The sequence below is a fragment of the Bemisia tabaci genome, chromosome 2 (genome assembly GCF_918797505.1).
Source record: "Bemisia tabaci chromosome 2, PGI_BMITA_v3".
Taxonomy (NCBI): domain Eukaryota; kingdom Metazoa; phylum Arthropoda; class Insecta; order Hemiptera; family Aleyrodidae; genus Bemisia; species Bemisia tabaci.
The window spans coordinates 77,256,430-77,269,257 of record NC_092794.1 but is presented as its reverse complement, the minus strand read 5'-3'; the positions used below and the strand labels follow the sequence as shown (position 1 = coordinate 77,269,257).

The 12,828-nt window shown below is 38.7% G+C and overlaps 1 protein-coding gene across 9 annotated transcripts in view; it reads right to left on the bottom strand.

Annotated features, from left to right (window-relative positions):
* Positions 1-10,951, bottom strand: part of LOC109038788 (mitochondrial disaggregase) — a 38,400-nt gene extending 27,449 nt beyond the window's left edge. For 4 of the 9 annotated variants that reach the window (XR_011899178.1, XR_011899177.1, XR_011899179.1 and 1 more), the window contains exons 1-3: positions 10,567-10,951; positions 8,664-8,715; positions 6,137-6,330 (exon numbers count right to left, since the gene is read on the bottom strand). Coding sequence is in view for 4 of the 9 variants with exons in the window: in XM_072296322.1 (XP_072152423.1) it covers positions 6,137-6,330; positions 8,664-8,715; positions 10,567-10,894 (574 nt within the window). In the remaining 5 variants the exon portion in view is untranslated. Of the gene's footprint in view, positions 1-6,136; positions 6,331-8,663; positions 8,716-9,343; positions 9,366-10,566 lie in introns of those variants that run through there. The other 5 variants (XR_011899181.1, XM_072296322.1, XM_072296324.1 and 2 more) reach the window with 4 other exon arrangements.
* Between the last annotated feature and the right edge of the window lie 1,877 nt (positions 10,952-12,828).

The following is a 12,828-nucleotide window of genomic DNA, read 5'->3' as shown; positions in this document are numbered from 1 at the left end:
TCTCCTTTAGTAATTTTCAAGAGATTACTATCCCCCCCCCTCTCCTTTTTAAATTTTTTTTTAGATACATACCTACTAATTTTGTGATAAGATCTCATAGGCTTGGCGGAATTTTTACCCGTTTTGAGGGTTTTTTCTGGTTTATCAATACAGCAAATATTCCATTAATCGTGAGAAGTTATTTAAATCATTTCTGGAGAGTAAAAATGAATTAACGTAATATAAAATAAATAATAGGAGGGGAAACTGACCCACCTTCTATAAAGAGCGCAAATGGATATCTGACCGCCAGTACGGAACTAACGGATGCTTCACGCATTCAAAGTGAAGACAATTTTCATCGTATTTATGCATACACTTACATAAAAATATACGAATAGGACAGAGCTTGGCGAAATCTGTACATTCAAGGGTTTTTAAAAACATTGCGGAATGGGACATCTCACATATGAGGGAAGTTACGATGCGAGCACAGCCGCCGCGCTGCGAAGCGCTTTACGTGAGGGATTCTGCTGTGCAATGGCGGCAGCTCGGGGAGTGGGTCTTTTTGCGTCGGAGGAATTAATAGTAAAACTAATAATTATTATGATAAATTCAATACACCATTGAAGGTTTGGAACTTTTGGGCGGCCAACTGTAGCGTAAGCGCGAACAAGGATTATAACGAAAGTACAGATGTCAGTGGGGGGCGGGGTTGTCAACAGGAAAGAGGGGTATGCACCTATGCTTTACGTGACGTACCGCAGGCTCGTGTGAAATGAGGAAATCTAAGTAAATAAGAAGGAAAATAATAAAAACATTAAAATTTCACTGCCCTTGGCATCTTGTCAGTCGAATATGTATGCGACATTTCGCACATTATTTAATATTATTTAGCTTTCAATAGACCGAGTAAAAAATTAGTAGAGCTTTTATTTCATTACTCGACTTTCTATTTCTTAATCTGTGTCAGTTAAATATTCAACGATACTAAAACAATTGCATTTTAACACTTATACTCTTAATTAAACAGCTTAGAGGACGAGGCGCATAAGTGCTATTTCGAGAAAAACATGTGTAAAGTTGCTAACTATTATACACAGCCTTATGGCAGGAAGAGAGTTCAAACGCACATTTTGATGCTTCAGCATTGGATGCTTCCGGTGAATTTTTCACAACTTTATTTCAAACCTAAAATTAGTTGGAACCACTAAAATGTGTCATATTTTTCGAAACCTGCACTTAGGCGCCTTGTCCTCCGAGCCCCTAAATTACTTTTTTACCCAGTCTTAGGTATTACCTTATATTATAAACTTTTAAACCGAAACTGACAAACTTTGGTCAAAATACTAGGTAATATTCAATGTCATGAAAATTAGCCGATAAACAGATATTTTAAAAATTAAGGCCGCCATCTTTTTTCCACCATCTTGAATTTTGATTCAGACTGAAAGTAACGTCAAATTCGAATTTACCAGATCAAAATACCAGGATACACCGAGTTTCATGAAAATCTGCCGATAAATAAATAGGTAGTTTTCAAATGGTAACCGCCATCTTTAATTTTAAAAAATTATTGCCACCACCTTCTTCCCACCATCTTTGATTTTAGTTCTGGTTAAATTCGACATCAAATTCAAATTCTCTAGGGCTAAATACAGGGTTATACTAGGTTTCATGCAAATCAGTCGATAAACAGGTATCTAACAAATTATTGCCGCCATCTTGAATTTTGATTTAGACTGAAAGTAACGCCAAATTCGAATTTCCTAGGTCGACATACCGGGGTACACCAAATTTCACGAAAATCTGCCGACAAATAGGTGTTTTGCCGTTTTTTTCTTAGAATCTTTAGCTGCGATTGTCCAAACAGTGAACGGATCAGATATGCCCCCCCCCCCCCCCCCCCCCGGTCGACCATCCTTGCTCTAAGGTGCTTCTCTCTTTACTATGTACCATGACTATCAAATTAATAACAAAATTTATTTCAAAAATAGTCGAATATACGTGAAAAAGGGTCACATTAATTGAAATTCAAGCAAAAAAAAAAAAAAAAATGTCAAAGACACCATTCCATAAAGGTCTTATACCTTCAGTTAAATTTTGATGTAATATGTGTTTTGAAAAGAAAATTTCACACTCTTTCCATTGGTGCCAACAGTTTTGAGAGAAAAAATTCTGCCAAAGCTGTATCTTAAAAGTTACAAACGAAACTTGAAATTTCAAGAAAATTCTAGCCTTTTTTTTCGGTGTCTGACTTCGTAGCTCGGCACCAACAAGTCAAAATTAAAAAAACTTATATATGTTTGTAAGCAGAATTTTATAGTCTAAAAAAATGACAGGAGTGATTTTTTTCACCGGATGCACTAGAATCACGCAAAATCGGGGAAACGCTGCCGAAGTCAACAATCAATTTACACGTAATTTCAGACGGCCGCCATTTTGTTATAAGCAATTTTGACTGTGTTCTCGAGGAAGGCTAATGGTAAACTTTTTTGGGGGGGCTCCAGACATGTTTTGGAGCGCTTTAAAACACAATAGAAGTTTGTGCTAATTTGTCCGAGGTTAGGCCCTTTTTTTGGCTAGAATGACTGGACTAAGTGCCCTTTTTCCCCAAAAAATTCACCCCGGGCCCATTTTTCGTCGGATTGAAGTGAATTTGACACATTGTCAATGAAAGTATGTCGATTTGAGAAAAAAATGCATAAAATGCTCGACTTCACTCATTGGTGTGCTGCGGTTGATTGTTTGTTGTGATTTTGTCTGATTTTAACGACAAAACCTTCCCCTCTTCAAATGCCCATAACTTTTGAGCTGCAAGTTATTTCTTGCTCCAATTTTTTTAAAATGCTCCCAAGAGTATTAGAAAGACGCCTAAAGAACAATTCTGATGACGTTTTGGGCTTTAGTATCTTTTTTTTTTTCACTTTTGTCCGACAAAGGCCTGAAAAACTGAAAACAACACCAAAATTATTCCAATAATCGACCATTACCGTGAAAAGTCAACTCAAAAATCGCTCAATTTTTGCCTGAATGGTCCTTACTGTGTGTACAATATGTTTGAAAAATAAAATCAATGGCATTTTGGGTTTGAATATCTCTAACTTCGAGTTTTTTCCGAAAAAAGGCCAGCAAAACTGAAAACACTGAAATGACACCAATTATCGGCCCTAACTTTGGAGTAGCAACTCAAAAATTGCTCACATTTTTACTGAATGGTTCTCACTGCATGTGAAATGCGTCTGAGGAATAAATGTGATGGTATGTTGGGTTTCCGTAAACCTTCTCCCAACATTTTTACTCAAGAGAGGCTGGCTTCACTGAAAAAAGCGCCAGGAAAATCTCATTAACCGACCATTACATTGAAAAAGCAATTGATTGGGGTCCCAGATTTTTCACCAAAGGACTCTTGTTGTATGGGAAGCACACTAACTTGAGGAGTGATTATAGCAAGGGATTCACTCTTGAAGGAGAGAAAAAATATGTACAAAAATCATGTATTTAGATATTTTGCGATAAAAAATAGAATGTTATCAATGAAGTAAGTGTAAGGTTTTCCCTCGATTTAATCAATTCAAAACTTGGTTGCTTTTTCAACTCGAAGCAATAAATTTACTTCAAAAAACTTTTTAATTTTCACGGAAGGGGACGGATACATAAATGAAATCTCAAAAGTCGTTTTCTTCCTCTGATTTGGATAGAACAAGCTCAAAGAACCAATGCCTATCATGCACACACGCAACATACGAATTTATTGAGATTTCTAGCATAACTCTAACTTACTCTGGGTTAGAGTAACTATTGAGGGCAAACAAGATCATGATCTAAATCAGCAACGGTGTAATTTATAGATCTGAAAATTAAAAAGTTTTTTGAAGTAAATTTAATGCTTCGAATTGAAAAAGCAACTAAGTTCTGAATTATGTGAATCAAGGGCAAACCTTACAGTTACTTCATTGATAACATCCTATTTTTTTATCGCAAAATATCTAAATACATGATTGTTGTACACATTTTTTCCCTCCCTTTAAGAGTGAAACCCTTGCTTGAGATGTTGAGGAAATAAATCAGTAACTTAATTTTTCAAAACTAATAATTACAATACTTCAACTCTAGTCAGCATCAATAACCTTCCTCAATTTTTAACAATTTAATGTTCTGGTAATTCCCATTAGCACTTTTTGTCTTGTCCTTAGATTTTTAATTTCAGAATACATTTGAAAGTTATTAACCTCATAATGATGTCATCCAGGAGTCTGTGAATCACTTTTAAATGTGAATAGGGATGCCCATCAGTTAAGGGATACCTGCAGATTTATCTCCTTAGTTTAAAGGCGATCGTAAAGATTGAAGTGAAGGGGAAAACTACTACAACCAAGAATACACTATAATCACTCCTCAAGTTAGTGTGCTTCCCATACAACAAGAGTCCTTTGGTGAAAAATCTGGGACCCCAATCAATTGCTTTTTCAATGTAATGGTCGGTTAATGAGATTTTCCTGGCGCTTTTTTCAGTGAAGCCAGCCTCTCTTGAGTAAAAATGTTGGGAGAAGGTTTACGGAAACCCAACATACCATCACATTTATTCCTCAGACGCATTTCACATGCAGTGAGAACCATTCAGTAAAAATGTGAGCAATTTTTGAGTTGCTACTCCAAAGTTAGGGCCGATAATTGGTGTCATTTCAGTGTTTTCAGTTTTGCTGGCCTTTTTTCGGAAAAAACTCGAAGTTAGAGATATTCAAACCCAAAATGCCATTGATTTTATTTTTCAAACATATTGTACACACAGTAAGGACCATTCAGGCAAAAATTGAGCGATTTTTGAGTTGACTTTTCACGGTAATGGTCGATTATTGGAATAATTTTGGTGTTGTTTTCAGTTTTTCAGGCCTTTGTCGGACAAAAGTGAAAAAAAAAAGATACTAAAGCCCAAAACGTCATCAGAATTGTTCTTTAGGCGTCTTTCTAATACTCTTGGGAGCATTTTAAAAAAATTGGAGCAAGAAATAACTTGCAGCTCAAAAGTTATGGGCATTTGAAGAGGGGAAGGTTTTGTCGTTAAAATCAGACAAAATCACAACAAACAATCAACCGCAGCACACCAATGAGTGAAGTCGAGCATTTTATGCATTTTTTTCTCAAATCGACATACTTTCATTGACAATGTGTCAAATTCACTTCAATCCGACGAAAAATGGGCCCGGGGTGAATTTTTTGGGGAAAAATGAGTCTCTCTTTCTCGGAAGTTCGAAACGTCTCTTTCTTGAAAATTCTTAAATTTCAAAAATTCATATCTTATTGAGTTTTTTGAATTGAGACCTAATATTTTGCAGAAGTTCATTATTTGGTGGCCTGATCAAGAAAAAAAATTTATCATCAAAATCCGAGTCGGGCGGTTGCATGGCTGGTAGGTTCCATATGGAATGACCCTACTGGTAAAAAACATAGATGATCTTGAGAGAATTAGCGCCTATTTTCTGAATTTCTCGTCCATCTTTGAATTTGTTTTGTCTTTCTGTAGTATTTTCCACTTCTCTTTACATTCTTAACAACACCGATCAATAAAATCCATTTATCATTCTCATTTTTTCAACGTTGTTTGTCATGTACTATCATTAAAAATACATCAAATTTTATACATCTTCATACTCAACAGTTTCCCATCATTTTTGGGATTTGAAGGGAGGAAGGAGTCCATCAAGCATCATGAGGGAGTCCTAAATTGCATTACAAGGTCAAAAATACCGAAAAAATGCGTTTCGTTCGTTCCCTCCTTTTCGTGCGACAAAAATGAACAGTTTGGGGTTGCATAAATATGGCACGAGGGATTTTACCAAATTTCGCCCCTCCCCCTCTCACCCAAGTGAAGAACCTTGGAGTAAAGCCATCCATTCCCCTTTAATTATGTATGGTGACTGGCGCAACCTCCCTCTCTCCTAAGCATGATCCCATTGTGAGACATGCCCTTTCCTCCTCAGAGCAAAAAGTCTTATCTGGGCTCAGGAAATCGGCCACTAGAGGACACCTACATTTTGCTTTGGGGCATCCTGTAAACGGTAGATGTGTAATGAAGGTCCAATTCTGCGGAATAAAAATGATATTTTATAGCATTCTGGATTAAATTAAATCAAATAGTAAAACAGAATCAACAAACCATCTAAGGGATGAAGTCCAGTTTTTGCTGCCATTTTATGAAAGGAAGTGAATTCATCGCGTAGGTTTGGGTCAGCTCCTGCCTCTAGTAAAATTGATACGATTTCAGATCTTCCATTGATAACAGCTGTTTGCAATACAGTCCAACCAAGAATATGCCGTTGATTCACATTTACCCTCTCTTCATAAAGAAGTCTAGACAAAAAAGTTATTTAACAATAATTTTGCGGGGCGCGACTAAAATTGCCCGTATACAGGGTGTCGCGGACCATCCGTGCCAGGCCGTTTTCTCGGTTGGTTTAGGTCGCACGAAGTCAGGGACCGCGGGGTTGAAAAGCGAATCGACCCCAAGGAATCCGAATTTCATGGTCCCGAAACCCCCCAGCCCCCCTTTGGAGGTAAAGAAAGGGTCACTATCCTAGAAGTCGGAGTTTCAGATAGAATTGAGATTAGATTGCATTGATATTGAAAAGTACGGAAAATTTCACGTGAAATTGATCCCTAAAAATCCAAAATCGATTTACTTTAGGCCCAAACATTATCCCTTAAAGAGGGGGACGTCCCCCTCCATAATTTTCTTTTGGTCGCAAAATTGACGCAGATTCTCCGGAAAAAGATGGCACCCCGGCCGGGTAATCGACCCTAAGGAATCCGAGTTTCATGGTCCTAGCCCTCCCTTAGGGAGTAAACGGGGGAAGGTGGGGCACAATTTTAAAAGTCGGGGTTCCCTTCCGAATCGCAAATTGATGGCATCCAAATTGAAAAGTGTAAAAAATGTAAACTTTGTTTGACGTCAGAGAGTTCAAATTAACCCAGTCAACACCCAAAAGTATCCCCCTGAAGAGGGGGCCGATGTTCTCTCCACATATTGTATTGCTCGTTGGTCGGAAAACTGGCGTAGGTAAATCCTGCGGATAAAGATGGTATACTGGTGAATTGACATCAAGGAATCCAAATCTTCCCCTCAAAATTTTAAAGAGAGGTCAAGGGAGCTCTGAGACCATCTTTTTCCGCAGGATTTCCGTCAGTTTTCCGACCAACGAGCCATTTGTGGAGAGGACATCGGTCCCCTCTTCAGGGGGATATTTTTGGGCACTGCCTGGATTAGTTTGAACTCTCTGGCGTCAATCAAAGTTTAAATTTTTGCACTTTTTCTTTTTTTTGGATGCCATAAATTTGCGATTCGGAGGGAAACCCCGACTTTTGAAATTGTGCCCCCCCTCCCCCGTTTAGGACCATGAAAATCGGATTCCTAAGGAATTCTGAGTTTGAGGAGGATTCTCTGTCAGTAATGCCACCATTAATCGGTTTTTCTCACTTCACTTTATTTTTCCACTTGTAAACCATCGTCGACTTCCATTGTCGACTCTGAAGTCGTTTACCTGGGGTGCCATCTGTTTCCGGAGAGTCTACGTCAATTTTGCGACCAAAAGGAAATTATGGAGGGGGACGTCCCCCTCTATAAGGGATAATGTTTGGGCCTAAAGCGAATCGATTTTGGATTTTTAGGGATCAATTTCACGTGAAATTTTCCGTACTTTTTAATGGTAATGCAATTGAATCTCAATTCTGTCAGGAACTCCGACTTCTAGGATAGTAACACCCCCCCCCCCCATTACCCCCAAAAGGAGGCTGGGGGATTTCGGGACCATGAAATTCGGATTCTTTGGGGTCGATTCTCTAATCAACCCCGCGGTCCCTGACTTCGTACGACCTAAACGACCGAGAAAAAGGCCTGGTACCGGCGGTCTGGGATACCCTGTACATAATGTAAGTACCTACACGTGATTAAAGAAAAATAAGCCACTCATAAAAATTCATAGTAACGACATTCCCTGTTATAACTCAAATTTTTTAGATGTATTCTTCCATATAAAGAAAAGACTTCTAGGTTGCACTAACTCTAATTTTCAACAAAATTTGCTAAACCGTACAGAATATTTTTCCACCATTTAGAACTGATAGGGTGGGTGTAATTTGATTTTCTCGACTTAGGTATGATGTTTCTGGACCATCTTAATCTACATCTTAAAAGAAGACATGATTTTATGAGTAATCCTCAATCCAGCAACATTTGCTCATGATCCAAGAATGGGCAAAAATCAGTATTTTTGAAAGATGCACTTTCCGATCTGACAAGAAGAAAATGACAGGTTTATTGAATTTTCAAACTTAATCAATCATCAGCCTACCAGACTTTCGATTGTTGATTCTAAAAAACTTACTTCTGATTACTTAAAATGTACAAAAAAGGTGGAGATGAATTGTTCTATGTATTCCCTGCAGAACGGGTGATAGAAGAAAATAAATAAATAAATCTTATGATATTTTGATCACATTCTACTGCGGTCATTTTGTTTTGTTGAAACTGAGGATTCTTTAGCAGACTAAAATGTGGTGATGTAATCTGGCTGAACCTACAAGATATGTTTTTCTTTTTGAGGAGGGAGGGGGAGCACTGTAAAAAAATTACATAAATATCGTATACCCGAGGGGGACTACTCATTAGAAATCAAACATAAATTTACCTTCTGAGTTCTGCAGCAGTCCCCAATTTTGCCGCCCGAAAAAGAGATTTTTCTGTAGAAGAAGAAACAGTGACAACTAGTGAGACCGTCGATGAGAATCATAATGATGTTGCAACTATATTGGAGTTGTTATTATCTTGAGCATATGCTACATTCTCTGGAAAACACACCTTTTGGTTTCAATTTATAACACTTGGGTATGCTTTGGCAATGCAACAATACGACAGTGTTGTGCTGAAGAATCTGGTGGTCAGCTTGGATCACTGATTGGAGGAAAAAATGTAGCCCATCTTCGCTCAGAAAATACAGGTATAGAATTTGTTTCATAAAAACCAGGAGTGTTGAACAATTTTTTATTTGTTATGACTTTGGTGAACACAATTTGCCAAAATTCGCAGAAATAATGATTTGTTTAAACGAACAAATCGCGAAAACCAATCGTAGCCCGCGATTCTCCCATAAGCCGCCGTGTTGAAAAATGCTGAACAGTCCTAAGATTGTTCCCACATTCCAGCGAACAAGGGGATCAGAATGGCACGTTCATGGATTGACTTCACTAGCGCTCCAGTTCATTGCTACTGAATTGAACTCCATGTTTCAACCTTGTCAAATAGGATGGCTTTCTTCCATAAACAGCACCATTTCCTAGAAAATTGAAGATGAAAACTGTCCATACTGACCTACATCACCAACGAAATCCAAGATGCTCAATGTGTGACCACCTCCTTTCTTTTCTCTATGTATTTTGATAGCAAATGAAGACCTCTCCTGCAGCTCAATAGGTATGTGGCTGTCTCAAACCCGACAAAACTTGAGTTGTGCAATTTTGTGCTTTCACCATCGAAATAACGTTAAAACTGAGAGCAGTTGCGGTGAGTCAACAGTTTCTGGCGGAGTCAAACTAGCATACATACGATGTTTCGCATCAATTAAGTAAAAAATCTCAGCAGATTTTGGATTTTTGGCCAAAATAGAAATGTAGCCCCAGCACAAGGGCCTAGAGAATCATACTTAGCCCAAAAATTAGTAAATTATAGAAAAATGAGAGCAGGATCCTTTAGGGGGAAAAACCTCACCTTCAATACAAAAATCAACAACTGTAGCAGATGCATAATTTTTCTCCACATTTTGGCGATGTTTTGGTTTAAAATGGTCCTTAAGGCTCACGCGCAGAGGCTCTCATTCTATCTTTGGTTGAAAATTCAAAATGTTCTGAGATATTTTACTAAATCGATACTATAATCTTATCGCACGCCAGTTTCACCATGGCAGAAACCGTAACAGATCACCTTATAGGTCCCTGTGTATTGAAAAAAATTAGACAATCTCTGTGAATGACAACTAAGTAAACACTGTACATTAGGAATGAACGAATAGCGGATTCGAATGCGATTATTCGGATAATCAAAACTTTTCGAATGCGATTGTTTGAGAATTCAAATCTTGCGATTGCAAATACTTTGGAAGCGAATTTTCAAATATGTTCGATTATTGCTTCGATTTTTCATTTTTTATGAACTGTGAGCGATAAATGACACGTTTAACTAGGACAGTCAGTCATTCCCGAACGTGGAGTTTAGGACGAGTTTTAATTAATAACGAGATTGACGAAAGGGATGGACGGTTATCGAATTTGAGTGCAATTATTCGAATATTCGTATGCGATTATTCGAATATTCAAATTTGCAATTTCGAATACTTCGGAAGTGAATATTCAAATGTGATGCGATTATCTCGGTGCCTATAATTCGAATGTCGAATATTCAATTATCTGAATATTCGACCATCCCTACTGTTCAATAGTCAGGTTCAAAGGATAGCAAATATTTAAAATTCCAGAGATTGTTTTCATTTCAAAACCTTTCCTAATATGTAGGAGAAGCATTCGAATTCTTTTCCGTACCTGTAGAATTTAGAGAGCAGTTGTAGATTACGAGTGAAAGGCCGCACATAAGGATGATATTGGAACTGAAGATGCTATTAATCCCGAATTTACTTGAAACTGGAATGAGAGCCAAGGAACAGCGAAGAAAATCTGACCTTGTGAACTTTTTGAGGTTAGAATTAACATGCAAACACATGAACTGATGTTGAGTACGGAAGAAGTTTAAAGCAGGAAAACATTGTAGACTTTCGTGACTGCGAAATATCAAAGCAGTGGAAATTCTTTGAGAACGAATTAATGAAAAAATATTTCGAATAAAGACATGACACTCGTTCTTGCAGCCCATTTTACGCAGACATAGATAGAATAAAGCGAAAAAGCGATAACGCCACCAGGGACCAGTTCTACAGGACCCTGGACTCCCGTAAGAGTCAATGTAAAAATTCGTGAGCAGGTACTAGTGCTACTATCTCGCGTAGGATCCTCGCAACTCACTGCTGTTATCAGTTGTTGGACTTAGAGTCCCTTTATACCCAGAGTTAAGACAACTCACTTTTGGTTGGGCTGAAAGTGGCCTAAAAAAAAATCCAATTCTGATTGGTTCTCGCTCATGGAGGCCGAAACGAGTGCACCAAGATGGCGGTACCTCGAATGTGAACAAGAATAATGAAAATATTACCTAATTGTGGTTTATCAAGAGTAAATTGTTATTTCCATAGGTCCAAAATGAAAATAGATTAAGAAATTATTCACAAACCAATCTCATTTTCTTTTTAATTGATCAATTTGTTGATGTTGTTGTTTTTGTGTGACAGACATCGCAGGATTCCTGATCCTTATCCCTCAATATCGTTCGTTTGGGTGCACTCGTTTCGGCCTCCATGGCCAGCAAAGGCCGGCTGCCAGTCAGCTGATAATCGAGTTGTCTTAACTCTGGGTATAAAGGGACTCTAGTTGGACTTCATTAAAATCCGTAGGATCGCGTATAACTGCAAAAAATCGAATTTTTCACCACTCTGTAATGTGCGACATGCTCTTCTGGCCGAAAGGGGTCGAAAAACGCCAAAAATATACTTATTTTTCAAGAATTCAGCCGCCTTATGTGTTATTTTTCAATCTCCGGCTTAACCTCACTTTTGGAGCGGGCGATGGATGAGTCGAGGTTCGGGGGGAAGGATCCTCTGAGTTGACTAGGATCCTACGCGAGAATGCGCTGCAATCACCCGCTCACAACAGAACGGCGTCCTACGTCCTATAGAACTCGTCCCTGACGCCACTTAGAGTCCCTTTATACTGAGACATGGACCAATAGAATAAATAAGGACTCCCAACTCCCTATGCTACCCTGTGTTAAAAACCGTTAACGCGCGCTCGCAGCGAACCTGGCAGAGGGTGCGGTGAACTAACGCCGCAGCGGTCCACGATCGTACCTCTATAGTATGTTATTCCATGCAATGTTCTTTGTTTATCTATGATTTATTTATTTGTGTAGATACTTTAATACATTTTACTTTCGCAAACTAATGAAATTCAAGGCGGATAAAGAATGGTGGTCGCATTTCGTACCCTCTGGACGTCACACGGTATCGGGTACATGGGCTGGCCGAGGCCGGGGGGGCCAAAGACATAAAGACGGAGGGCTAAAAGCAAAAAATGAAGCTTCTTTTCAACCACCTCTACTATTGGCTAGAGGATTGGCGGCGAAATCGGGACAAGTTTGAATTCAAATATAGGGCGGGAACTGAATAAAATAATTGCGGAAACAAAGTATTTTAGGTTGATTTTTGCCCAAATTCAGGTACAAACTCATATTTTTTTAACTCTAGGTTAGTTTCCGTCGGTCGTCGACAGATTAATTTCATTTGGGAGTAACGTTGATCTAGAACTGTAACGGCCTGTTTGAACCTGCAGAACCACCATAAGCAGAAGAAAAACTAACTTTACCTGAGATTACTGCCTGTTACCGAGCAAAAGTAGGTGTATTATGTTAGGACGCAGACCGAACTTTCTTAGTATATTCGTTTTAGGAATTTAAAATACGTTTCGAAGAAGAAATATGCAAAAATCAAGAGGACAAGTTCAAATCAAATTTCCGTTTGCCGCCATGGATTCCCGCGCTCATTTACACACTCACACAAGCGCGCAGCGCCGAACCTAGCTTCACTTTTTCCCCGTGCTTTTAGATACGAGCGCTCCGTCTTTATGTCTTTGGGGGGGGGGGGGGGGGCCGACTCAACCCAACTCAACCTCGGATTGCACGGCAAAACCCGTACCCTCCTG